The sequence below is a fragment of the Nylanderia fulva genome, unplaced genomic scaffold (assembly GCF_048542155.1).
Source record: "Nylanderia fulva isolate GAGA-0341 unplaced genomic scaffold, ASM4854215v1 Scaffold33, whole genome shotgun sequence".
Lineage (NCBI taxonomy): Eukaryota > Metazoa > Arthropoda > Insecta > Hymenoptera > Formicidae > Nylanderia > Nylanderia fulva.
In genome coordinates, this window is record NW_028190400.1 from 739337 (window position 1) to 766896 (window position 27560).

Below are 27560 nucleotides of genomic sequence, written 5' to 3' on the forward strand. Positions count from 1 at the left end.
AACTCAATGAAATTTTCGGAAAATCTGTTGATCTAATCACACACGAAATATTTCGAACGATAAATCACAATTGTCGAAGAATTTTAATTTTTATTAATTCAACAATAAAAATATATTGAGGATTAAAAATAATTGCAATTATCTATTATAAATAAATATAACTTTTTTTAATATATGTAATTACATTGATGAAAATAATTGCAGAAATGATATTATTATTTTTCCAATAATTGGATTTTGAGGAACGAATAAAATTTTCATTTTATTCCTCAATATAAGATCACAGATAATAGCACATATAATAGTTAATCGTTTCTTCATTTGGTAGCGAATATTTTCCGTAACGATTCGCTGAGAAAGTTCTGTAGAAAAAGAGCGATTAATCAAGCGGCATTAGCCGTTCGGCAACTTTTCGAGGAATAAATTCCGCGCTAATTGCGACTAATGCGATCGGACGGCGCTATCGGGCGGCGAAAAAAGCCGCCCGCAGCATCCCGAAAAGAATGGCCGAACGGAACAATGATCCGGTAATCGTCCCTTCCGGACGACGCGGTAGAGGATTAGAATTTATTTCGAATGTGCGCGTATACGTACACTATTGATTAATGTTCGTCTCCTCACTTTTCTCGTTAAAAAGACCTCGCCATCAATCTCGCTCTCTTTCTCTCTCTCTCTCTTCGATCCGAGGATTCACCCCAGAGACGAATCAATTTTTTTCGCATCTCCGGGAATGACTCGACTGATTCTCGTTTAGCCTTTTACTTCGTGACGTCAAGAGGAAACACGAGAACCGGGAAATATCGACTTTGCTCGCACGATTGCGAATTAATGGTGCAATTTGATTCCGGCCGTGCAAAAATATATCGAAAGATTATTATTATACGTATAAGATTCTGCAAATCAGAATGACGTTTAAACCTGATGATCTTTAAGGATTTAATACCGATGTATATTATCTCGCTAATTCTCAAATAATATCTCAAATATTCGTGAATATGAAGTTTGCGAGTTGTCTTTTTCGTTTTTATTAATATTGCTTTGATTTTTTATTCGAACTCTATATTTACATTATTATGTTGTTAACATTGACAAAAAATAGCGCAATATTTATGCATTTTTTTCAGAAAGTATATTATGATTGTCAAAATGAGTTTTTCACCAATCTATTATATGTATATTTAATAATCGAAGGTAAAATTTTTATTGAAAAATAGGAATATGTATACATTGCGAATTTTTTAAATTTTCGCAATATTTGTAAAATGACACGTATATTATGAATATATGAAGAACGAATTCTTTTTATTTATCGTTTTTGATTGTAAAAAAACTAAGGCGTTTAAAAAATCCTACGACAAAGACTAGATTTATTAGTATATTTTAAGAATCAATTGAGTTATTGTTTCAAATAAATTAGATAAGTTACATAACAGCACCTGTCTCCCATCAGCAGCAATATCTGTCACATTTTTCAATAAAAATTTTATCTTAAATATTACTAAATATACATATAAATAGACTGATAAAAACCCCATTTTAATAATCCTAATACTTTCTGGACAAAATTTACGAATATATGTATTAGCTATTTTTTAATGCTTCTGGGTGTCCTCCCTTAATTGTATCCCTCTTCTATTCAAAATGATGAAATACGTCTGCAAATTGAATCTCTTATCTCACGACCAATACGATGGAATATGTCGGTCTCGAGACAAAAAAACGTAATTGCAAATCGCCCTGTAAACAAACGGGGTGAACGCGATTATCGCGGCAGTTAATGTGAACGCTTCCTCGTTCGATAGTTACGAACAGTTAGCGTTCCTGCCGGGTGTTAGCAGTCGTTAAGAACGAATACGAACTCGCAGCAGCCCGTGGAAACTAATTGGATATCGCGGGCTCGTCCTTTGCAGCATACCGTTTCCATAATTAAATTGCTCGCGGCTTCGGCGCCGCCGCATGTCGATAATCAAACTAATCCAGAGCGCAACATTCCCGGGGTAATGGTTTCCCGTCGAGGACGAGAGGGTGGGATTCCAGGCCGCCACCCTTCTGGTTTCTCTGTCACCTTTCGTCGCCTTTTGCGCGTTTCTTTTGTTTCATTGATAGCCCTTCGCGATATAGGATACAGGGAAAAGCTCGTTTACCTCGAATATATAATATATATATACACGAGCATGGGGGTGCGCAGGAATTATATTTTTGTTTCCTATTATTTATTATTCTTCCTTAATTGTTTAAATTCAATTTTTTAATTATTTTTTCTTGTAATATTTTATTATTTTATTTTAATACTTTTATATTAAATAAAATTGCAGATAAATTCCAATGTTTATTCACGAAGAGAGTAAATGCTTAATTTTTTTACTGATTCCTAATGGGGGAGGAAAGGGCAAATGCCCTTCTCTGCGGACGCCCATGTGTACGAGGGTAAAAGCAATATACCGAACGACAGATACGAAAATATATAGCGCGACAGACGCGGGAACTGCACGAAATAGATGTAGATCTATGAGGGTAGACGTAGGAGAGGGAGAGAGAGAAATCGAAGGAGGAAGCAAAGCGAAGCGGAATATCAGCGTTAAAGGACGCGAGCGAGATGGAGAAAGTTCGAAAGGACGACGACGCGCTCGCGCATCTCGTCCTCTCCTGTCTGTGCCGGCTGCTCCAATCTTCCTTCTCTCGCACAGAGGAGGCTGAACAGGAGACAGGATAAACGCGCGCGCGGGCGACGTGTTCGGCCGCGAGATGGAATGGATGGAAGGGGTGCGAGGGGTTGAATAAGCCCGCTCCGTTTCTGGAGGGAGGATCAGCGATTCGGCGCGAGAAGGAGAAAGGAACATTTATTCCCTCTCTTTTTCTCTCTTCACTAATATATCAAATAAATATACCAGCACGTAAGGACGTTTACAGGTTTTTTTTCCAGGGAAAGGAGCGTCGTTGAAATTTTATTTGTTTCTTCTTTTTCAACTTTTTTTAAATTAAATTTTTATTTTTTATATTAATTATATACGCAAATCAATTCCAGCGCGTAATTGTATAGTATACGTGATAAAATTGTAATCAAAATCTTTACTCACTGATATTTACAATAATAAATATGTTAACATATGTAATAATTAATAAGAGAGAGAGAGAGGACGCGAGCGCAGAATAGCAGACGGCGAGATAGATCTCGCGGCGTTACGTATATCGGAGAGAAAGAGAGAGAGAGAGAGAGAGAGTGACAGCTCAAAAGAGGGGGGAGGGAGTGCACAGCTGGGTCGAACGCGCGCGAGTGGTGGGGGAAGTCGTTGTCCTCGGGAGTCTTCGTACGCGCGCGACTCGCGCTCGTCAGTCCGATGCGGACCGCGCTGACGTCGATATTGGTACCCGGTGTACTACACGTTCGTTACGTGCGCGGCGTGATATTTCTCGTTTCGCGTAACGCGCTGCACGTCAACGTAGCAGCGAGACGCGCTCAGAGGACGACGACCGTCTCTCATCCCGCGTGTGTAATATATGTATATATATATATATAAATATATATATATTATATTATATTTGTATGTGTACATTTGTGTAGCTGTGTGTGCGCGCACGTATCCCGGATGTGTCCCGCACGGCGGAGTAGTACGCGGGCGGCGTCGCTATGCGACGGTGAACGCCGATGACACACGGAGAGCCTTCGTCCTCGCGTGACGCGCGTCAGCAGGATCCCGGTAGAGAGAATGCCCGTGCTGTAACAGCCGGAGGAGATTCTCGGAGCTACGAGAGGAGCTGCGCCTCGGTAAGTCTTAGACGTATATATGTGTATGTATACACATGGAGTAGGCGCGACTGTGTGTGTTTGTATGTGTGTATATATATATATATATTACGTGCGTACTACAAGTGTGCGTATATACAGGGTTGTCCTTCCAAACGCGGCGTCTTTGACAATTCTATATCGGATAAAATTCTAAACAGATAACGCAATTTCCTGCAATTTATATATACGCGTTGAATATTTCGATACGAGCAAATCGGATTTCATCGAAGTCAGTAAGAATAAATATGATGAAATTAATTTAATAAGAAAAAAATGATGAAATTATTATCGATGCTTGATATCAGAATAATTGTTATTTTCATTGTGTTGCGAGTTCCGTTGCATATCCGCTCTGAGAGGATGAGGGGATAATGAGGGGAAACCCGTTGCATGTACGCATCTTGCGCGCGAGTTCCCTGTGTTTCGTCACATTTGAATACCCTTACATTTCTCTACGATATGTTTCGAGATCGGGATGATAGGAACACAATTTATCTTGCGAGATAAATTTCTCGCGGATCCGTGATACGTGAAGCTTGTCGCATATTCATGCGAGATAAATTTTGATATACCTGACATATGACATATAATATGCCAAAATAAAAAATCTTTTGTTTCTACTGCTACATTTGACGCTCGTTTATAATTGTGAACGATAATAATAAACATATAAATTTAACATATATAAGATAGGCAATAAGAGCCAAATCGCGGATGACAGTGCGTTATTCTAAACGAAACTAAATTTTTTCGTTAGAATTAAATACCTGTGCACAAGGCACCAAATTTTTACTTGGACACGGCCAAGATATAAAATTGGAATAATCTCTACAAGAGATTTTTAATTCCATGTATCCCCTATTCCCCCTAAAGAAATAAAGTGCGAGAGAAAAATATAGATCCGAAAGTCGCAGAATCGGGAATCGAACCCGAGACCTTTCGCTTGCCGGGCGACTGCTCTTCCAACTGAGCTATTCAGATCCTTTCGATTCTATACTTTTCTCTGTTATATATATTAATGTTGGTAAATAAACGCCTTTAAGCCAGCGTGTATAAATTAAGAGTTTAACTAGGCTCTGTAATATATAAATATAAATTTAACATATATAAGATAGGCAATAAGAGCCAAATCGCGGATGACAGTGCGTTATTCTAAACGAAACTAAATTTTTTCGTTAGAATTAAATACCTGTGCACAAGGCACCAAATTTTTACTTGGACACGGCCAAGATATAAAATTGGAATAATCTCTACAAGAGATTTTTAATTCATGTATCCCCTATTCCCCCTAAAGAAATAAAGTGCGAGAGAAAAATATAGATCCGAAAGTCGCAGAATCGGGAATCGAACCCGAGACCTTTCGCTTGCCGGGCGACTGCTCTTCCAACTGAGCTATTCAGATCCTTTCGATTCTATACTTTTCTCTGTTATATATATTAATGTTGGTAAATAAACGCCTTTAAGCCAGCGTGTATAAATTAAGAGTTTAACTAGGCTCTGTAATATATAAATATAAATTTAACATATATAAGATAGGCAATAAGAGCCAAATCGCGGATGACAGTGCGTTATTCTAAACGAAACTAAATTTTTTCGTTAGAATTAAATACCTGTGCACAAGGCACCCTCTATATTTTTCTCTCGCACTTTATTTCTTTAGGGGGAATAGGGGATACATGGAATTAAAAATCTCTTGTAGAGATTATTCCAATTTTATATCTTGGCCGTGTCCAAGTAAAAATTTGGTGCCTTGTGCACAGGTATTTAATTCTAACGAAAAAATTTAGTTTCGTTTAGAATAACGCACTGTCATCCGCGATTTGGCTCTTATTGCCTATCTTATATATGTTAAATTTATATTTATATATTACAGAGCCTAGTTAAACTCTTAATTTATACACGCTGGCTTAAAGGCGTTTATTTACCAACATTAATATATATAACAGAGAAAAGTATAGAATCGAAAGGATCTGAATAGCTCAGTTGGAAGAGCAGTCGCCCGGCAAGCGAAAGGTCTCGGGTTCGATTCCCGATTCTGCGACTTTCGGATCTATATTTTTCTCTCGCACTTTATTTCTTTAGGGGGAATAGGGGATACATGGAATTAAAAATCTCTTGTAGAGATTATTCCAATTTTATATCTTGGCCGTGTCCAAGTAAAAATTTGGTGCCTTGTGCACAGGTATTTAATTCTAACGAAAAAATTTAGTTTCGTTTAGAATAACGCACTGTCATCCGCGATTTGGCTCTTATTGCCTATCTTATATATGTTAAATTTATATTTATATATTACAGAGCCTAGTTAAACTCTTAATTGATAATAATAAAACTTTGCTATTTATCCCTTTCTAAAAAGTGCATAATTATAAATAAGAAAGGAAATTATAGAAATAGAAAAATATGTGTTTTGTACTATTACTTTTTTAAATTGCACTTTTTGACTTTATACAGTATACAGTTTTACATTTTAAAATTAAATATGCACTTTTTATTTCAATTTAATATAATTGTTTAAATTGTTAAATTTAATCAATGTATTTTTAACGATTTTAATGTAATGTTTTTTTTATTTTAAAGTGGCTTTTTAATTAAAAAAGATTGAATTTAAAAAGATGTTAAATACGTAATGTTAGATTTACAATGATTTGAAACAGAATATATTAAACAAAATTTTTATATGTGATTATTTGTTTAATAACTAACATTAATTAATTTAAATGAATGATTGAAATTTATTTCATATTTTATATCAATGTGATTAAAATCAAAATTGCAGGCTCATATTTTTTCTTTCTTTTTTGCTCTTTCGCAAAAGTCTTTTCTATAAAAATATAGGATAAATAAAGTAGACTTGTAGATAATTTAAAAAGTGTCAAGACTCGGTTTTGAATTTTTCTACTTTTGCTGTATGGTCACATCAAGATTTATGTTACAGGCAATTTACATAAATAATATTTCGCGTTTTTTAAATTAGTGATTACGAGAAACGACTTGGCTGTCATCTCGTTCTTTGACTTCGAATCGTCTTCGAATTCAAAACACGGTAAATGAACCGGGGAAATATTTACGATAAAAATTGGTCTTGTCAAAGCTTTTGGATAAAGTTTGCAAGCTCGGTCGCAATGTCGAGGAAGTAAGTGCAAGACCTGCACATTGACGTCCGTCGTTTCTTCCGCTTTCTCTCTCTCTCTCAGGCAAAGTGTTTTACCATGTTATGCCAAAATGGCATCGAGAAACGCACTCAGCGTTTTCGCGATATTGCGTGTATTACGTTTAGGGATAAGTGGAAATAGACCGGTTTACCATCAAGTTTACCGGTTTTTTCCTTCATATATCTATGAGCTAATAATGCGATATTATCATCCCGTGCGGACTCTCTAACTATTAAAATAGGGCGATTATTATGAGGTTAAAATTATATTAACTTTAATAATGGTCGGTTAAACGTTCGGCGAGTATGATATGTACCGGGGTTGAAAGATAACAATGGCGATTTAAATCCCCTTTCAGCGTGTGTGTGCGCTGGTTAATATATAGAGACTTTTATTATCAGTATCTTGGCTTCCTGGAGTAATTTAATATAGACTTATCTTTCTTTCTCTTTCACTAGATCTTTCAATTTTAATTAGTCGGGGTAACAACGCGTACAGGGCTGTTTCGAATTACCTTGTATTCTTGATTAAATAAAACTAGGTCAGAAATTCGTAATATATACTGAAAGTCCCAATGGATTGCGCACAACCCACGCGATAACATTATAAATCTTGACGTTATTATTCGAATAGTTGGATTTGTTGGAGAAGATTGCTAAAATATATCTATATAAAATAGGTGTAGATTGTGAGTGTTATACACTCGCGTTCAATCTGGGAAAAACAACATATATGCTTATTATATAATACAATTCATTAATAAGAGATTTTGCAAAAATTAATAAAAGATCATATATGTATAAAGCTACTTTTAATTGCAATTGATTTTTACTTTATGCATAATTCAGCTCTTGCGAAGAAAATAATAGGAACATTTGTAATTTATAAATTATTTTAAGCTCAAAACTTTTTTAATAGTCATATTATCACAAAAAGAAACTTAATGAATTCAAAATAGCGATAAAACCTGTTTTCTGAGCAATTCTGAAAATAACTTGTCGATTCAAATAAAGTTAACATAAAATATTATTTTTGCTTTTTAAATGAAAATGTAACTTGAGTATATTGTTGCATGGCATTATTGCATGTCAAATATCTTTTTAGTTTTTTTTCTAATATTGTATAGTCTCTGAAAATTATAAAAAGAAATTATGTTTATATTACTAAAAAACTTTCACGTTATGAGGAGCAATATAGGTACTGCTAAAATATTTCCTGAAATTTTTTTCATAAAATCGAGGAACAGTTAACAACGTATAGTCAAATATTTCCTCATATTTTTTTGAAAAAATAATTTATTCGAAAAAGAAAATGGAATTAATATATGCTTGCTGAATATTATTGATATTCTATGACTTCTGAAAAATATTTATAAACAAAATTAAAATCACACAACTTATTTTAAAATATTTACTATTACACTATTTTAAAATAATTCTATTTAAAATCAAAATATACATACATGGGATTTAAAAAGAATTAGATGCAAACTTATTTGTCTCTCCGAAACATGATATATTTTGGCTTTTGGATCGTAATTATGTTTCCTTGGACTAATCGAAATAATGTAATTTTTTTAGAGAGTTAAAATTTATTATACAATGTAATTGGTATCAGGAAAACACATTACGAGTAATTGAATTTTTAAAGAAGCCGGAAATGTATCGACGTTGCGAGAAATATTCGACGTGTATCGTCATTCGGATAGCAGGGCGGGTTGATTCGCGTTCGTAATTATTTTATACGTCCGGACTCTATCTCTTGCTCGGACGCTTGGACATTACGCAAAACGTGTTTCGCTGGCGTTGCGAGGTAACGGTTCAGTTCAGCGAGGCGAGCTCGGAAAATTGTCCGATCGCCGGCGAACGGCGAACGACGCTTGCGACACGTTGATCCCCTCTCGGCATCGAGTCTTCATCCGTCGATATCTCTGGATTATCACGATCGAATTTTGTTAACGTACAAGATAGATAGAGAGAGAGAGAGAGACTCTATAGTTAGAATAAAGTGTCGAGTATAATATGCATGAACGCGGATGAAAGCGCGCGCGAATTTTTGATGCTTCGTGAAATGTCCGCTAAAATCGGATGTCGGTTCCAAGACTGTTTTATATATGATGGTCGAGGGTTGTAGGAAAATTCTCTCTCTCTCTCTCTCTCTCTCTCTCTCTCTGAATTTTGCATGTTAAGAGATTCATTTATCCTTCTAAGAAAAAAATACTTGGTTTACGCGAATGATGATTCATTCAAAATGAATGTATATTAGAGGAACGGGTTTCCTTCAACTCAAGGTGAATTCATTGGGAAGTTCGCTTTTGTGTGACGATGAGAAAAGTAGAAAAAAAAGAACAAAGGAATCGTTTCGCAGAAATAATAATCTGCATTTAGAGATGGCAGGAAATAGAGATTTTCGCTTTGCGTATAAGTACTGTTAGTGCGGCAGTATATGTATAATAAAAATTGTACGCGATTGTCGAGTTAAATTAATGGATTCTGAGCAAAAATGAATGTATGATTATATTTTTACGGAAGATTTTTATTTTTAATTGCTTTTATTAAATAAATTAATATTAATATTTTCTATATATTAATATATTTATTAATGATATTGATATTTACATGATATTAAGTACATTTTTTAAAATTGCTGCAAATGCGTGTGCCTGTGTATGTATACACATACACAATTGAAAAATTGGTGTTAAATTTAACAGATATTACATGTCCCAAATGGTCCACAGAAATTTTTGTGTTAATTCGACATAATATGGATATGTTATTGTAAATGTAGACACAAATACTGCATTAATATTTTAGCACAAAATAAATGCAAAACTTCAAATAATTTAAAATAAATTTTGTGTCAAATTAACATACAATAGTTTTAATGCAAAAATTTACTAAAAATAGGTTAACTTAAAATTTTATCATCTCCACTTATATTATAAAATGAAAAATCAACATTTTTTCCTGTAATTTTTAACAGATAAATCTCGTTACTAATCAAACAAAATATTTATTGTGTAAAATTAAAAAAGCACTGTGTTATTTTTACATCTTTTCAATTGTTTTAATAACTTAATATTTAAATTAAATTAACATGAATGTGTTAAATATTTAACACAAAAATTTTAACAGGGACCGTTTTTAACACGAAAACAAATTTCCTACTGTCTATGTATAGATACACTATAAGATCGTTATCAGTTTAAAAAATGAATTTAAAAATAGATGCGCATTGTTATTTTAAACTGTTTTTCAGTTTTTTAAATAATTTAATATTTAAGTTCAACTAACACAACAGCACTATATTAAATTAACACATGAATATGTTAAATATTTAACATGAAAGTTTTAACGGGGACCGTTTTTAACAAGAAAACACAAAGATTTTCCTACTGTTATACATATTTATAAGATCGTTTTAAAAATGAATTTTTGTACAACGTTGACAGTTTCAATTACAAAAAATATCGTATTTCTGTCATCTTTGAACGCGGAACGATCAATTTTTGCGGAAACATCGTTCGCATGAGTCACTTCCTTTTCGCTTTGGGCGACCCGTCCCGGAATAATCATCAAATGCGAACCGTGTAAATTCGCCGTGCCGGGACTTGCGAAATGCGAGTAATAGCTTTCGCCCGTGCCAAGTCATTCTTCCGCCTGCACGGACGAGGCGCGATAAAGCTCCTCCTCGTACGAACATCGCGTCGACATTCCATTTTCGGAATGTAGTGTCTATCCTCCGTCCGGGGACCACCTCTAGTTCCTCCCAATCCCGAGTAAGTGTATCCGGCTGCAGCGATGCTTCTGTAATTTATTTTGGCACCGAGCTTCAAAATTTTGAAATATCGCGACCTATCTAACTAATAAGTATTTAATTGTGAACTTTAGGACGGATCGAAGAAGAAATGAAAATAAGAACAAGAAATATAATATTGCACTGCGTGCATTTTTTCACGTCAGGATCTTGTCTTCTGAAGCTCGGATGTGTGCTGAATGGCGTTAAAATAACATTTAGCAAAATTATTCCCAACGTTGACACTTTGAAGTTCGTAAAGTTCATGCAAATTCACTTGTAATTAAACTTGCCTCAGATATAGTCATCATATCTCTTTCTACTAATCACCGTATTTAAATAATTTTTGTTTTAAGTATAAGCACAGTAGAATTTATAAAATTATATTAAAAACAAAATAAAGCCTTCTGGATTTTTTGCCACAATTTATCACGTTTTAATTATTTTATATTTTAATTGTAGTATAACTTCGCGCCAAATTTTTCATTATTCTTGTATTTTTAAAACTTTAAATCTTATCTTATATTCAAATCTTATATTTTTTTTTGTTTAGTCTGTCATGTTTATGATAAAGTTGGCTGAAGTAAAATGCTCTAAAAGATCCGTCGGTAGCATCCATTGTTCATTGCTCACGAGCTTAAGCGTAAACATGATTTATTCGCGGATTATGCATCGTGTCACATCGAGGGAAAATGTATTATCGCTCCGGTGATGTCGAGCTTGCACGTCGCCGTCGTCGCGATGCATACACACTTTTATTTACACATTACAGCGTGCATCTCGGTGCATCTCTCGGCGTTGCGACGCTAGTCCGGATATGCTGCAGCTTGATTATACATATATATGTATATGCACGCGCGACTGTTCCTCTCTGAGAATGCATCTTGTGCCTATTATTTCATTTTGTTCTTTCACTCTGGAAGAATTCGCGAGAAGAATACGGAACCTGTGCAAACCTGTTTCTTCTCAACCGCGGTCTTTTATGGAAAAAAAGCGTAAAGCTCTTCCCTCGTATGTCGAAATATATACGTTTTGTAAAACCAGTTGCGCGAAAACCAGTCTACCGTAATAAATCTGTGGTACGGGAAATAAAAAAATATATTTAATTATATAATTCTATATTATATTATCGGAGCTTATATAGTTTAACAAATTTTAATAAAAATATTATCTCTTTCCCGTTATTACGTTTCTCTTTATGACATTTTTTTAAAAATAAAATGTTGAATGTTTGATTTCATTAAAAACATTATTATTGAATTTTATTTTACAATCGGTATCTAAGAGCGTAACGCGTAAATGCAATAATGTAGAATAAAAATGTATATTGCGCTGTTATTAATTGTGTTTCGACTCGCAAACGAACCTTTTCCGAAAAAAATAGTAGGGTATTCATAGAGTATTAACAATACGAAAGTCACTCTGCTAGTAGCCGCGTATCATTTGCATGTTTCAAAACTTTTTCCATGAAAAATGCAAACTGTTTGCGCGTTATGAAACTGCTGTATTTCACGAGTATTTTTAATCGTCGTTGCTCATTAATAATCTCTTCTGCGTTGGCTGCACCATACCAAAATTTCAGGCGACCAGTATTACGATGGTACTGGGAAATGGGATTAGATTGTATTATCAAAAGTAACTTTGCTTCGAAGTAGTTTTATAGAGCCATACATTATTCAACGAATAAATTAACAATTAACTCGCGGAATCTCGTAAATATATATCACAAAACTTAGTTAATATAAATAACTTTCTTGGATATTTTTTTATTTCGCGAATATTAAACATACGAAAAAATCTGTTATCTATATAGAGATACCACATAAATAAAATGTTGAATTATTTCATCGTAATAATGAACATTAACCTATTTTCTTTCAGCTTAAAAATTTGTATTCATCATAATGCAGTTATTTTTCTAGTATCGCAAATTTTGTTACATATAGGGTTTATACATATGTATACAGGGTGTCCGGTAACTAACGGACCAACGATTACAAATGGATTCTTTGGTCAATTTGGGAACGATTTTTCCTCAGCGAAAATGTCGAAAAAGGTCATCATTTTTTACAACAAATAATAAGATGCAATTTAATTCGACCAAAAACTGGCTATTCATTTATTGAAAATAAGTACACACTACGTTTCGACCCACATTGTGGACATTTTCAAGTGTTGTTCTTATTCAGCAATTACATTAATTAAAAATAGAAACATGAATGTTGTCCTGTCATATTGACAAGCACAGTAGCTAACAGATATGACAGGACAACATTCATGTTTCTATTTTTAATTAATGTAATTGCTGAATAAGAACAACACTTGAAAAGCCAGTTTTTGATCGAATTAAATTGCATCTTATTATTTGTTAAAATTTTATCACTGGCGATCAACAATTAATTATGAAGACTTTTTACAACTTTCCAATATTTGTCATTATGTATCTTTATAACCAAGCCTCAAATTAAAATTTTATTATAGTAAACTCTACCTGAAATTAACTGAAGAATGTAATTATGTTAGACTTTTAACTTCAAAACGTTTAATTTTCAAAAAACCCATTTTTTTCAATCGCTTAATCATTGGTCCGTTAGTTACCGGACACCCTGTATATATCGGGGACATTAATGTGCTCTATTATACAAACCCCACGTTTATTCTCGCCCGAACAATCCTCCGGCCACAATTTCCGAGTTGACGACGTTCTGCCTATTTTGGCGCCCTTTTCCCCTTCGAAATACAAACTCTCTTTTACGATTTACAAGTTTACTTTGACGAGGTAAATGTTCTCGGTCACCCTTATCGCTTCTCTCTTGCAGCGCATAAGTGGAAACGAGCATGTAATTTTGCGGCAAGTTTCACAATCGCGAGAGTTTGCGGCTTTAACTCGCAATCTAATCTTCTACCGAGAATAGAATAATCTTGCATGTTCCTACAGCCCTTATGATCAATTTTTCGTCACATTTTTGCGTCACACCAATTTTTTGACACATTTTTGTCAACAGGATCGATCGACGACCGGACACCTTTTGGAGGTGGTGGAACGTCAAGAAGAGAAGAGGATGAGAGGAGAAGGAGTCGATCCGCCGTCGAAGGTGAGGCGAGGTGGAACCGACTGAAAAAGAGAGGAAAAAAGAAGAAAAAAGGAGGAAAGCGAAGAAGAGACGCGGTGGAGGAGACGGCGGAAAGGGGTCGAAAGGTTGAGCGACCTACAGATCACGACGAGGAGAAGGTGCTGGCGGGGAAGGGGCGGTTGGGAAAGGGCAGACGGGGAAGAAAGAGGAAAAGGAGGAGGAGAACGACCCCGGCGGAGAAGGACGGAGAAATGATCTTGGTAGGTGACTGGCAAAGTGCTGCGGTGGTCGACTCCTCGACGAAAGGCAGATAGCGCCGCCATTAGTCGTTGCCGGGGCACGGAACATCGGGCCCATGCGCGTTGCGGCCCTGGCCGTGGGCGAGGAGGGCGAGGAAGAGGACGGGGACGAAGAAGAGGACCGAACGACGGGGCACCGCCACGAGGCTCGCGGGCTCGCGATGTGCCCCGCGGCTACGGCGGTAGTGGGGGGCAGAAGTCGATGGTGCGCCGCCAAGCGTCCGATTTTCTTTGTGCTGCTGCTGCTGCTGCCCGTCTGGATTCTGGCGATCGTCGTCGACGCGTCTCCCCTTCATCCCGTACCACCGCGCAGAGGTGAGTCACGTTTACCTTTCTTTGTTGACTCGTTAGAGCAAACGGTGCCCCGAACTTCGTACACTTATTGTTGGAGTGTTATTGCATTCGACATACGATGAGTTTGTATCAACTTATCGATTGACTATTGGATCAACTATTTCTAGGGTTCCAACTTCTAATTTTCTTGCAAAGCTTATCGCCCGAAATATTATATAGTAATATCCTCAAATTACGTATGGATCAAATTGGAAATTGAAAATTGAGAAAGAGAACATTTTCATGAATATTTGTCTCTTCGTTCGTATAGAGTTTTTCTTTTCCACATCTTATTATTTAATTTCCTAGCATGATAAAAAATTCAAGGGTTTTTAAATATATAATTATTTATTAGTAAAATTATAAAACAAGAAAAAATATATTAATATTGCTCTGATTGTGAGCGAGAGTGATAAATTATTATCATAATTTGAGAAAAATTAAATTACGTAATGTTTTTTCATCTATTTTTTAGCTTTTAGTAATTATAAAATAATTAACAAATTATTAGTGGAAATAATTTACAAAGTAAAGTAGTTTTATATAGAGTGTTTAACAATCATTTTTATTTAAAAAATTACAAACAATAATTACGTTATATAGTTCTTCTCATTGTGAGAAAAATATATTCTTATAATAAAAATAATTATATTTTACCTTGTTATTATAATTTTTCGCTTTTGAAGCAGAATGCGCGAAAACGAATGACCTGTGAGAAAATAACGAAAGTCTATACAGGGTGTCCGGTAATTAACGGACCAATGATTAAGGGCGGATTCTCTGGCCAATTTGGAGACGATTTTTCCTTAGTAAAAATGTTGAGAAGTCAATAATTTTCGAGTTATAAGCGATTAAAAAAAATGGGTTTTTGAAAACTAAACGTTTTGGAGTTAAAAGTCTAACATAATTACATTCTTCAGTTAATTTCAGGTAGAGTTTACTATAATAAAATTTGAATTTGAGGCTTAGTTATAAAGATACATAATGACAAATATTGGAAAGTTGTAAAAAATGATGACCTTTTTCGACATTTTCGCTGAGGAAAAATTGTTCCCAAATTGACCAAAGAATCCATTTGTAATCGTTGGTCCGTTAGTTACCGGACACCCTGTATAAATTAAGAGAAAGAATCGATTTTTTCATTAGATAATTGTTCTCACGATTTACGGCATTGATGCGAGGATTGGAATTACGATTAATTCGCAATTGAGTTATATATTAGATCTGTTCTCGATTAGCAATCTGTAATGTGCATCTCTCAAATGCTATCGTGTAACCCTAATTCGTATAATGCATACGAAATCGGTCTCGCATGAGGGATCGATTCATAATTAATAGACCCATATGGATCAACCTTGTTCCTTTGATATACATGATTATCGTAGGTACATATATTATATGTATGACGCCGTTGCGTCATTATGTAGGATTTTAAATTTTATTTTATTCTAAAAAATAGTCACACTTTTTCATATATTTTCTCTTAATATCGAATTAGGAGCAATAATAATAATTTAGATAGACCATTCGATCAGCTTGATAGATAATTCTTGATTTTTTTTCTTTTTAAATTAAATATTTTCGATATAATTTAATACAATTTGGTTCACACATCGTAATTACACGTGTTCGTGTGAATCTTCGCGCGAGATATTCTAGAAATACCATGGCCATTCGATATCCTGGATGGATCCCGAACGGGTCCGCCCGCGCCGATGGCCTCCAAATCCTATACTCCTTTTTGCCTCACGTGTTCCTTTTATGTTCCGATCGTTCGATCGATAGTATTTGCGGAAACAATGGTACGCGCGATCTTAAACGGTACTCTAATTGCGAATGCACGCGATGCAAACTGAACTTAGCGTCGTTCCATTGACTATTCGACCATTTATATGCATCGAAAACTGCTTAAGTCGCATCTACAAAGTCTGTTCATTAAAATGGATATATCGCGTAATTTATATCTCGTTTTTTTTTTAATTTTACTTTTTTGAAACTGTAAATTTAGATAATCAAAAAAATGTAATTGCGATGCTTGAACAATCAGACAAATATCTAGAATAAAAATTTATAGCAGAAACTATGATAGCAAAAGATAATTGAATCGAATAATAAATAATGCATTAGTTTTTTTCGTCATTTATTCTTTTTTTTTTGTTCTCTTGGAAAACAATAATTATGTAGGTAGAAAAAATGTGTCGAATGCGATTAATTGGATCCGAATGTGCGCAATTTCCAAATCATATATGCACATTAATATGTTTTCCCTCTAATCTATCTAATAGCATACAACAAAAATACAAAAAATTATATCTAGATAAATACAATTTTATTTTTTATTCGCGTTTTTAACTATTAGTTGAAATTATTGTTGACTAAAAAATTAAAAAATTTCTGATTATCGAGAAATTACTCCAACTATAGATTGCAAAGATATCGAAAAATTAAATTTGAAACTTGGAAATCTAGTGGCTGGGTTATAAAGGTTAATGAGTGTGCGTCCTTTCGGTGAAATGGATGCGAAACAAGTGCACTTTGGTTGCCGTACTTGTCCGAGATCTAAAAACGTGTCTCTGAGGAGCTCTCTCAGCTGAGTGGTCGTGGTGAATCCTCGAGAAGTGCTCGCTACTCTGAAAATTTTTGTCGCCTTAAAACATTTAAAAAGTTTTTTGGGGCGAATGTGATCTTTCGCAGCATATAAATACAATATGTGAAAATGAAATAATTAACTTCGCAATTATCTTAAGATGAAGTACCAGCACCTACCAGCACCAAATAGATAATAACATCTAAGGCAGATTGAAAAAAGTATTTTTATAAAGTCAAGATACTAATAGTTAACATGCGAGCACAAACGTAACCGTAGTTACATGAATAATTACAATAATTGAAATTATTACAAATAATTTTGCATTAAAATATTTAAAAAATCTGACATATTTCGATTTACCTCGGGCTTATTCCAATTTCTAAAAAAAGAAAAAACGTACAAGGTAGACAAGGTAGGTTTTTATTAGTTTTCTTCTTATCATCGAAAGTTGTATTTCTATAAAAGCGAATATATTGATTTTGATTATTATTACATATTATTGCATATATTATATATTCTTCTAAATATACACTGCTGTCTAATTTTAATAATATAATTCGGATTATAATTGATTTAAATTTGCAGTTATATTTAGCACTATATTTGTGATAATATCAGAAATTGAAGACCTAAATTTATATTATTATATTTAGGATTTCCATAAATATGGATGTTTACAAAAGTTTCATTCATTTAAAATCGAATATATTTATCTATAGATGTATTCATCTTATTGTCGTGTATTTAATATATTTGATAGATATAATTTCCTGAATTTGTTTTTTTATTACTCGTTATAAAGAAGATAACATTTATCGCATCCTCTTTTTTTACAATAAGTCATGAAAGTGAAAGTATACCTCGTCTGATTTACACGGCTTTTAATTTTGTATATAACGATCTCGGCAAAATACGAACCGTTATCGCGTGTTTTTTTATTGTGGATAATCGAGCGCGACTTAAATAGACTTTAATGTTTAAATTTGAATTTTAAAATAAATTTATTATAATATTCTCAGGAGAGAGAATTTATTCTTAGACTATATAACAAAATTATTTAACATATGAATATAAAAATATATTACTCTAAAATAATATTGCTTTTATAATTATTTAATCACGAAAACTCGCGAAATTTCATCATTATTTCCAGATATAAAATAAGATACTATTAAAAAGATTTTTGCAAAAAGGTTTGCAGTTTAAAGTGAGAAAAAGAAATATACAGCTATATTATTTTGCGATATGAATTACTTTCAAAGCACTACATTATACGAAAATATGTTAATAATTATATAGTTAATATAATTATATAACTGTATAATTATATTTATTATCCTGTGGCGAGAGAAGTTTTCTTTTCGTGTTTCTTTTTTGTCTACAAAGAAGAGATTAACGAGAGGACTTTTTGGTTTATCTAAGAAACGAAGAAGCGTTTCGTCGCGCTCTTAATCATGCTCGCACCTGGTGCAAACGTACTTTTATGGCGCAACTCATCTTCGCGTGACTCGCGATTTACGGTTTGCGCAACGTATTCTTCTCAGAAACATCATTAATAGAACCGTTTTCTTGCATTTTTCAGATATCATGCGCAACTCGTACATCGGGTACTACGAGCCAGCTACTTACGACATCGCGACCTTGAGACAACATCGCAACCGGATACGTCGCGACGTGACTGACTCCGAGCAACCTCTGATTCTGCATCTGAAGACGCTCGACAGGTGAGTTCTATAAGCGAATCTATCTTTCCTTGTCCCAAGTACATAGTCAGCTCTTTTTTTGTTCCTCGTGCACACAGCGTGTTCCGAGGAAAGACGCAAGATCGATACCGAATCTGACTCTGGACATCCGAGAAGGCTGTTGAAATTTCAGCTATCTCGAACACTCGATTCTAGTTTCAAAATCAAAGTTTAATGAATATCAGAAATTCTCGAAAAAGATGAAATTTTGGTCTTTGCAGATCTATGATGTTATAAAAATTTTACACGAAAATTTTCGAGCTTTTTGTAATCACACCAATTTTTACAAATTTCGAGAAATGCAAATATTGTTTTCCTCAACACACACTTGTAAAGAGATGTGAACAAAGTCGGTGGTGTGTCGCCGCAGCGTTCTCGGTATGTCCTAATTAGGTCAGTGGTACCTGAATCCGATTAAAGATGGTGGTCAAGACTAATTCACGTGCGGTTTATATAGCTTGTATGTGTCACGTACAATCGAAGTTATTTAGAAATATTTTTTATATACATATCTTTTTTAAAATAGAGATTTACTTAATATACATCGAAGAAAATTATCTCACTAACAAAAAAAACTGAATTTTTATTTTCTAATATTCTTAGAATTATTAGATATTTCTTTTTTCTATCATACATTTCTGCATGCTATTCTTTAAAAATTTTTTTTAAAAAATCCCTTCTAAGAATTTCTCTTAGATCCCCTCTAAGAAAATCTATACACGATGTGTTATAGAATATAAATTCCTAAAGCTTTTTCTTGAAGACAAGAAATTTTTTGCTGAACAATTACAGCAGCAAGTCTTACATATATGATAATAATTGGAGAATTATAGAGAAAATGTGAATAATAATATCAATGTTTGCACTTTGCACGCGTCGAACAAGATTTACTAGATTTACTATCTACAAGAAGAGCAATTATAGAGTTTCACTTTCGCGGTTATTTAATGTAAGATTGGTACATAACGCAACATCGGAAAGTTTAATTTATGATAGCGCTCCAGTTTAACGATACAAACCGTGTTCTAGTCTGTCGATGTATTACGGAATCGTTTAAATATTGACTCGTGCTTTCACTCTTGCGGCATATTTATAAACTTTTAAATGGACTCTAAAGATAACGGTTCATCTTCCTTTTCTATTCTGAATATAACGGTATACATATAATATGGTTCTCTCGAATTTTCTAGGTCGCTCAATATTTATATATATTATATTACATATGTATACTATATTTACTGTATTACATATATTAAAGTAACATAATTAAATCTTTTTATACTACTAGTATATAATATTCATTTATTAAAATTCTTCTGAACTGCGAAATTATATTTTTATATCAACTACTATTTTTGATTATAGAATATATAGGTATAATTAGGAAAATAAACTGAGAAAAATTGTACCTAATTATTTGAATTAGAAGCGGCTATCATCACGGCTATTTCTATGTGCTTTAATTCTATACGGAAATTGTGAATTATTATATAATTTAATTTTAATTATATACCTATACATAAATTTCTATATTTAAATTTAGCATCAGTCATATGCAATGGAATTTTTCCTTTCTTCGTTCAAGAATAGACGAATTAAATTAAATTGAACGAAAATTTCTAGTTTCTAACACATTGTCAGATCTATCCTGAAATTAAAATGATTGGATAAAAATAGAAACTGATTCTATAATTCTAAAGTTCTCAGTCACCAAAAAAGAGACTCAAAATTAAAAGTAAAATAAGTTTTGACGAATTTCTCTTACAAATAATTACTTTTGATAACTTTTTCTCTTTTTAATTTTTTTTTCATTTTAGAAAGCAAAACAAATTGAGATGCAAATGATTTCACATTTAAAACCTTATATTATTGTAATTGTTCTATTAAAATTTTCTCGAAAAATTAGATGCACAATAAAATTATTATCTATTTGATTTTTTTAAGGCTTCAATTGAGGAGATTTTTCGATTTACAGATATGACGGTATTTAATAATTTTTTGAGACATATCTCCATATTTAAAATTTCGGAATTATAATTTTTCGGAGTTTCGTTCTATATTTCAAAACATCTTTTTCGGAATTTGGTTTATCAATTCTTTAATATTAAATTAGATGATTTTCGCGTGTCTGCATATATTATATACATATCACTGTTAATTTTATTTAAAATATTTATATATACATTTGCAATGAAACATTTGATTAGTAGAACATTAATATTATAGATATATATGTACATATGAAAACGAAATGTCAAGTGACTTTCTTAAATGGAAGGACTAGGTCTGAGGCAATCAGGTATTAATTCAATAATAGAGAAGATCGTGCTGGATGAATTCTATAATCGCATTAAATCACCTCAGATCCGAAAATTTCGTCCGATTTCGTGTCCCGCGGGGACCAATGTTAAACATTTGTCGAACTATCCATTATGCAAGAGACTGTGACGACCGCGTGCACCATGTAGATTGCAAAGTTACAACGAATGGTCTAGTATCTCAGCCGTAGCGAAGTGACCCAGTAGAAATAGCTTGCGCGCGTGCCCATTTCCCTCGTGTTCCCTTTTCCTCGCTCCCTTTCCTCTTTTTCCCAAGGGAAAAGGAAAGGGAAACAAGTTTCCGAGGAAATTTCGCCCGTAATTCATAGACGTTAAGCTAATTAACTGGCGGGTACTTCTTGATCCGACAGTCAGAAGGATTTGCAGCACCCAGGAGAAAGAGAGAGAGAGAGAGAGAGAGAGAGAGAGAGAGAGAGAGAGAGAGAGAGAGAGAGAGAGAGATCTTCTCGACGAGAGAAATCAGTGAGTCAAGTCCCGCGATTCCCGTGCGTCGGATTTGGACGCGCGTAATTACCGCTAATTGCTCCGACGACGACGAGGACGACGTGATGTCATTGTTTTTTTCTCGCGTCTTGCGCTCTTGTGCGATTACCATTACTTTTTGAAAATTCGCCTTGAAGTAAATTTGTTGCGCCGCACTTATCCCCTTAAAGCCGATGAAATTAGAACGGTGGTGATTCTATTAGCGGAAGGAAGAGAGGTATAGGGAATTGATTTAAAAATAGTTGAAAAATTTGTGTTTGACAGATATCACGTGTCTCGAAAGGTTCACGCAGAAATTTTTGTGTTAATTTAATATGAATATGTTGAATGAAGACAAATATTGTATTAATATTTTATCACAAAATAAATGCAAAACTTGGAATAATTTGAAATAAATTTTGTATAAAATTAACAAGATTTAATGTAAAAATTAATTAAAAATATGTTGATTTTTTAAATTTTATCATTCTCACTTACAAGGGACATGTCACAACTGTCCGGAACCGATTTGATTCTCCTTGAAATATGTTGTTAAATACACAAATCTAAAAGACACGTATTTTTTTATACGTGCGCAATTTGAGTTTTAAGGGGTGAAACACCCCTTTAAAGAATAACGGTATTTTTCTTTAGGATCAAATATCTGCTAAACTATAAGAGATATAAAGAAAAAACGTACAACAAATTTTAATGGCTTGAAGAGTACTTTAAAGTTATATGAACAAAAATTTTTTTTTTTTTTTTTTTTTTAAAAAAACCCTCACCACCTAATTTTTTTTTTCAAAATTAAAAATTTTGTTTTACCTAATTTAAAGCTTATTTTTTTCCAAATTCAACCATGTGTAATAAAGTTATGTTACGAAATATCATTTTCGAAAATTAATTATAAACGCTCCCGTATATACGCTCATCCGTGCTATGTGCGTAAGTAATTACCGTCGAACAATAAAATATATAAAAAATGTTTTTGTATAATTCTTATTTATGTTTTCTATGTATTTATAACTGCGTATTGTGTATATTTAGATTTAAAAAAAAATTTTTAAATATAATTAATAAGAATTTTTTAAATATACCCCCTGCTTTCTTATTATTTCTTTAATATTTAATTTCTTCTATAAAAATTAAAAACAATTATATTTTATAATAAAATTATTTTTTAATTGAATCTTGCGAATACCAATGTCGCAATATTTGGCATAAACAAATTTTATATCTTACGTTAAATGAATCATAAGATAAGATTATGTGTACGTGTTCCAGATAAGTTATAATTTTTACAATAAAATCTTTAATACGTTAAAATAAATAATAAAATAAGATTATGTGATGACGTATTTCTGATAAGTTAATATAAATTGTTCATGTAGCAGCATAATTCTCACAGTCGGTGTAGTCTTTTCGTTGTAATAATATCTGTGTAAACTGTTCTTTTATTGCAATAGAAAGCAAAATATAACATCTTTGAATATGATTATCAATCCGCTTAACGTTGTTAGACTTTTATTGGTGTCAATAAATTCAATATATTTAACAGAAACGCCAGTAACTGAAGCAGAAGTGGAATTAAAGGAAAACATTAAAAAAATATTACTGGATAGCGTTTTTCATTATAATGGGGTGGAAGTAACGGAAGAAATATATCTCGATTATGAAGAACCTTATAAATTACATAGTTTTGAAATAATTGAAGATGACGAAGAAGCATGGCATGAAGATAGTTTAAATTCTCATCCTCATTGTTCAAATGATGATACAAATTTTGATAGTTCTTATAAAAGACGAGCTGTTGAGTATTGGCGATTTCGGGACACTGATGAAAACAGTAATGACAGAAAAAGGAATCGTCCTCTAAGAGTAGTACAAAATAAATTTAGAAGAGTTTCATCTGAACGTCAGTTAAGGCGATGGGAAGAACAAATACAATCAGGTGGAAGTCGTACAGAAAAATTATCTTACATCTCCAAATTTACACATGATAAATTTACTGCAGTTACGTTTTTTCTTTATATCTCTTATAGTTTAGCAGATATTTGATCCTAAAGAAAAATACCGTTATTCTTTAAAGGGGTGTTTCACCCCTTAAAACTCAAATTGCGCACGTATAAAAAAATACGTGTCTTTTAGATTTGTGTATTTAACAACATATTTCAAGGAGAATCAAATCGGTTCCGGACAGTTGTGACATGTCCCTTGTTAGATTATAAAATAAAAAAATCAACATTTTTTTCTTGCAAATTTTTTAACACATAAATCTTGTTGCTAATAAAACAGAACATATATATTTATTCTGTAAAATAAAAAATGGATGCGCATTGTGTTATTTTTATATCTTTTTTAAATTTTAATAATTTAACATTTAAGTTCAATTAACACATGAATGTATTAAATATATTTAACACACAAACATTTTAACGGGGACCGTTTTTAACAAGAAAAGACAAATTTTCTTACTGCATAGTTGTCCTCATTTCTTGATTAAGATTTGACAATATATATTTATTATTTGATTTTTGCGTGTAACAAGATTTTTTAAATTGATTTACTTTTGAAAAATACATACGCGATCCCTGCTCCAATCCATATACCGCATCTATATATTTATATAAACCGTTTAACGACGACTATTGCTGCAAGTTGCAGCCCACCATTGCCACTTATCTTGATGCGTTACGACTCGCACAGTTATTACGGCTATACATTTCGCCTGACGCAATATCTACTGCCGTTCTACGTTCCGACGATTCCCGGGAGTTTCAGTCTCGAAAGAATTTTAGTTTGCGAAGAATTCCCTACCTAAAGCTGCCCGGAGAATGTTAAATAAATGCGAGTAAGTAAAAAAATCGAGGGGCGTACGTATTGGCATTCCCGTTTCGCGCGTCTTCTCTCTGGTATCGCGAATTTCTAACGTTCTACGCGACAAACGACACGCAAACGTCCTGTCTCTCAGGTACGAGAAACATTCCCTCTCCGGTTCGCACAGTCCACCGGTGTAACTATACAGCGTACATCTCTTTATGTAAATCGGTCGAATCCACGTCGGGCAATAAAATGTAAAGCAGAAGGGGATCGAGCCGTGCGCGCGATTCCCTTCGTTCGGTGTCGTCGTACCAAGCGCGCGCCACACCCTCCTGTTCCAACCCACCCTCTCGGAATTCTCCCGCACTGTCGCACGACGGTGGCGTTTCCACCCCGGCGCACCTGGTACAAACTGGCAAGATAATAGTTGAGGAGAGGAGAAGAAGTTCTTTCCCTCCGAGCGACACACGCGCGCCGCCTCGGTTTCTCGTCGCCTTCAGAGCAAGGCCTCCAACCCGGTGATTGTACCGTCTCGAGTATCGCAATGCGATTTTCCGTGCTTCTATCCGTGTCGAGGACACACGACCCGGCGAATTTATTCTTGCCGAATGTCGCTTATACCGCGTTTCTCCTATTTCTCGTTCGATATATAGAACGCATTGATACGCTGCTTTTGCTAAATATATATATTCGCTTTATCATCTTTTCTCTAGTCTATTTCGGATTTTGCAAGGGGTTCATTATAAAGATGTGCCTGCAGGGTGTTCCATAAGAGTTTTATAAAAGTTCACTTTTGTTGTATCATTTTTATTATATATGTATAACTCTGTTTTGCAATTTTATTTTATTTCTGAAATTTATTCTCACACATTCTTTATATTAATATTTAAAACTGATATATTGTAGAAAGAAAGTTATTTTCGCGGAAGAATTAAAAATTTTGAAGAAAAAAAAAAGAACAATTCTTCGCAGCACGAACTTTTTTATACGATGTAGGTACACTTAACGTACAATATTTTTTCCAGAAAATTATTAAGGAAGATTATAATATTTTTTTAAATATATTTTTTATTATACTATAAAAATAATTATTTATATTTTATCCACGATTTTTCTTTCACACTGTGTGACAAGAGAAATTAGAAAACCATTTTCACATTATACACAATTGAAAAATTTCTGTTTTTAACAGATATCACATGTTTCAAACGGTCTACAGAAAGTTTTGTGTTAATTTAATATAATATGTATATGTTAAATGGAGACAAATACTATGTTTATATTTTAACACAAAAAATGCAAACTTTAAGTATATATAATTTAAAATATATTTTGTATAAAATTAACATAATTTTAATGCAAAATAAACAATCAACATTTTTTCTGTAAATTTTATCAGATAAATCTTGTTAATAAAACAGAACATATTTATAGATGCATATTGTGTTAGTTTTACATTTTTTTCAGCTTTTTAGTAATTTTACATTCACGTTCAATTAACACACCAGCAATGTGTCAAATTAATACATGAATGTGGTAAATATTTAACACAAAAATTTTCACGGGGACCGTTTTTAACAAGAAAACAAATTTTCCTACCGTGTATCTAAATTGAATAGAAAGAAAGTTATTTTCGAAGAAGAATTAAAATTTTTGTAGAAAAAAAGAATAATTTTTGCAGTACGAATTTGTTATACGATGTACACTTAACACCTTTTTTCGAGAAAGCGAGGAAGAATATATATATATATATATATATATATTTTTTTTTTTAATTATATTTTTCTAGCGTACTATAAAAATAATTTATATTTTATCGATGATTTTTTTTTCAAAAAAAATTGTGTGAGACAAGAAATGAGAAAAGCATTTTCACATTACATACACATTTGAGCGATTTCTCCATAGTTTAGTCTTGGGAAGAGACCAGGTTGAGAATAGTCGGAAATAGACATCGTATATACAGGCGACACCTTCTCACTTTTCTAGCCGCGCTTTGTTTCTCGATGAAAAGAGGCTTCGCGCATGAATAGGCCGTGTGTACCTCGGCGCACCTAGCTCGGATGTTGCGGATCCAGTTTTCCTGTACGTGGGCACAGGTTTAGTATCCAAGCCAACGCATCGTTTCGTCGTGCATACGGGGGCGTGTTATGGGCTGCTATGAAATATATGAAAGCTAAAGAGCGCACGGTCGGAGCTGCTTTTTCCTCTACCTCTCTTAAGGTATGCGCGTGTGTGCCTGGACTTCCTTAATACAATAAAGTCCACCTTTGTTACTAAAGAGCGCGGCACCACACCATGGCAAAAATAGCGAAAATTTACTTCCTCGACGCGGGCGCGCGAGTTATAAAAAGTATATCGCGCGCTTATGATCATTATGAAAATAAATGTTATGCAAAAGTTGCAGTTTCGAGGAAAAAAAACAGAAAAATTATTTTAACCACTCTCTCGCTTCTCAACAGCGCGAATTGCTCTTCTGAAAGAAGTTGTAATTAATATAAAGAATTATTAAAACAGACATGTGATTTTATTTATTAAAATATCGACATTTCTTGTAATATTTAGAAAAAGTAAAGATCACAAAATTAATAAATGATAGCTTTAATTTCTCGTAGTTATTAGCTCGAATCAATATTTGTTATGAAAGAGGTACAGACATCTCATAGACTATTGACGAAGTTAATCTAAAAGGCTAAAGCGACTAAAGAGTAGCTTTGAGAAAGAAAGTATACCAGGAGCAAAGTTCTACTTTTGCCAAAGGAATTTGGTACCGAGTTTTCTTAAAGGAAAATTTAATCTCTTGATGTGGCGTGATCTCTCTCCTTTCCCTCTATATATCAGCAACTTTTTTTCATATTGAATGCTGAATACATATATAGTCAGGTAATTCGGCTCAAAGAAAATTAGTTTCTAACGAAACTAAACAAGCAATTGTATTCTTTAGTGCATTAATATTTAGTAAATAATCCTTCATAGCATCTTTATTTTTATCATTTGAATAATTTTTTATAATATTTGCATATTTGTTACGTGCATTTTTTTCAATTGTCTCAGAAATTAATGATGATAGAAATAGATTGAATGTTCCTCGGTTTTAATTGGAGAGCATTTTGTATGCACGTACAAACTTAAAGAGATTAGCGATAAGGGGATTGGCAAGTGTA

The 27560-nt window shown here is 33.4% G+C and overlaps 1 protein-coding gene across 1 annotated transcript in view; it reads left to right on the forward strand.

Moving 5' to 3' along the window:
* Positions 1–3328: 3328 nt before the first annotated feature.
* Positions 3329–27560, forward strand: part of LOC114927898 (disintegrin and metalloproteinase domain-containing protein 10) — a 68103-nt gene continuing 43871 nt past the window's right edge. Inside the window, exons 1-4 of the mRNA XM_085484947.1 lie at positions 3329–3487; positions 3563–3766; positions 13743–14425; positions 18616–18757. Coding sequence (XP_085341073.1) covers positions 14167–14425; positions 18616–18757 — 401 coding nt within the window. The 5' untranslated portion in view covers positions 3329–3487; positions 3563–3766; positions 13743–14166. The remainder of the gene's footprint in view (positions 3488–3562; positions 3767–13742; positions 14426–18615; positions 18758–27560) is intronic.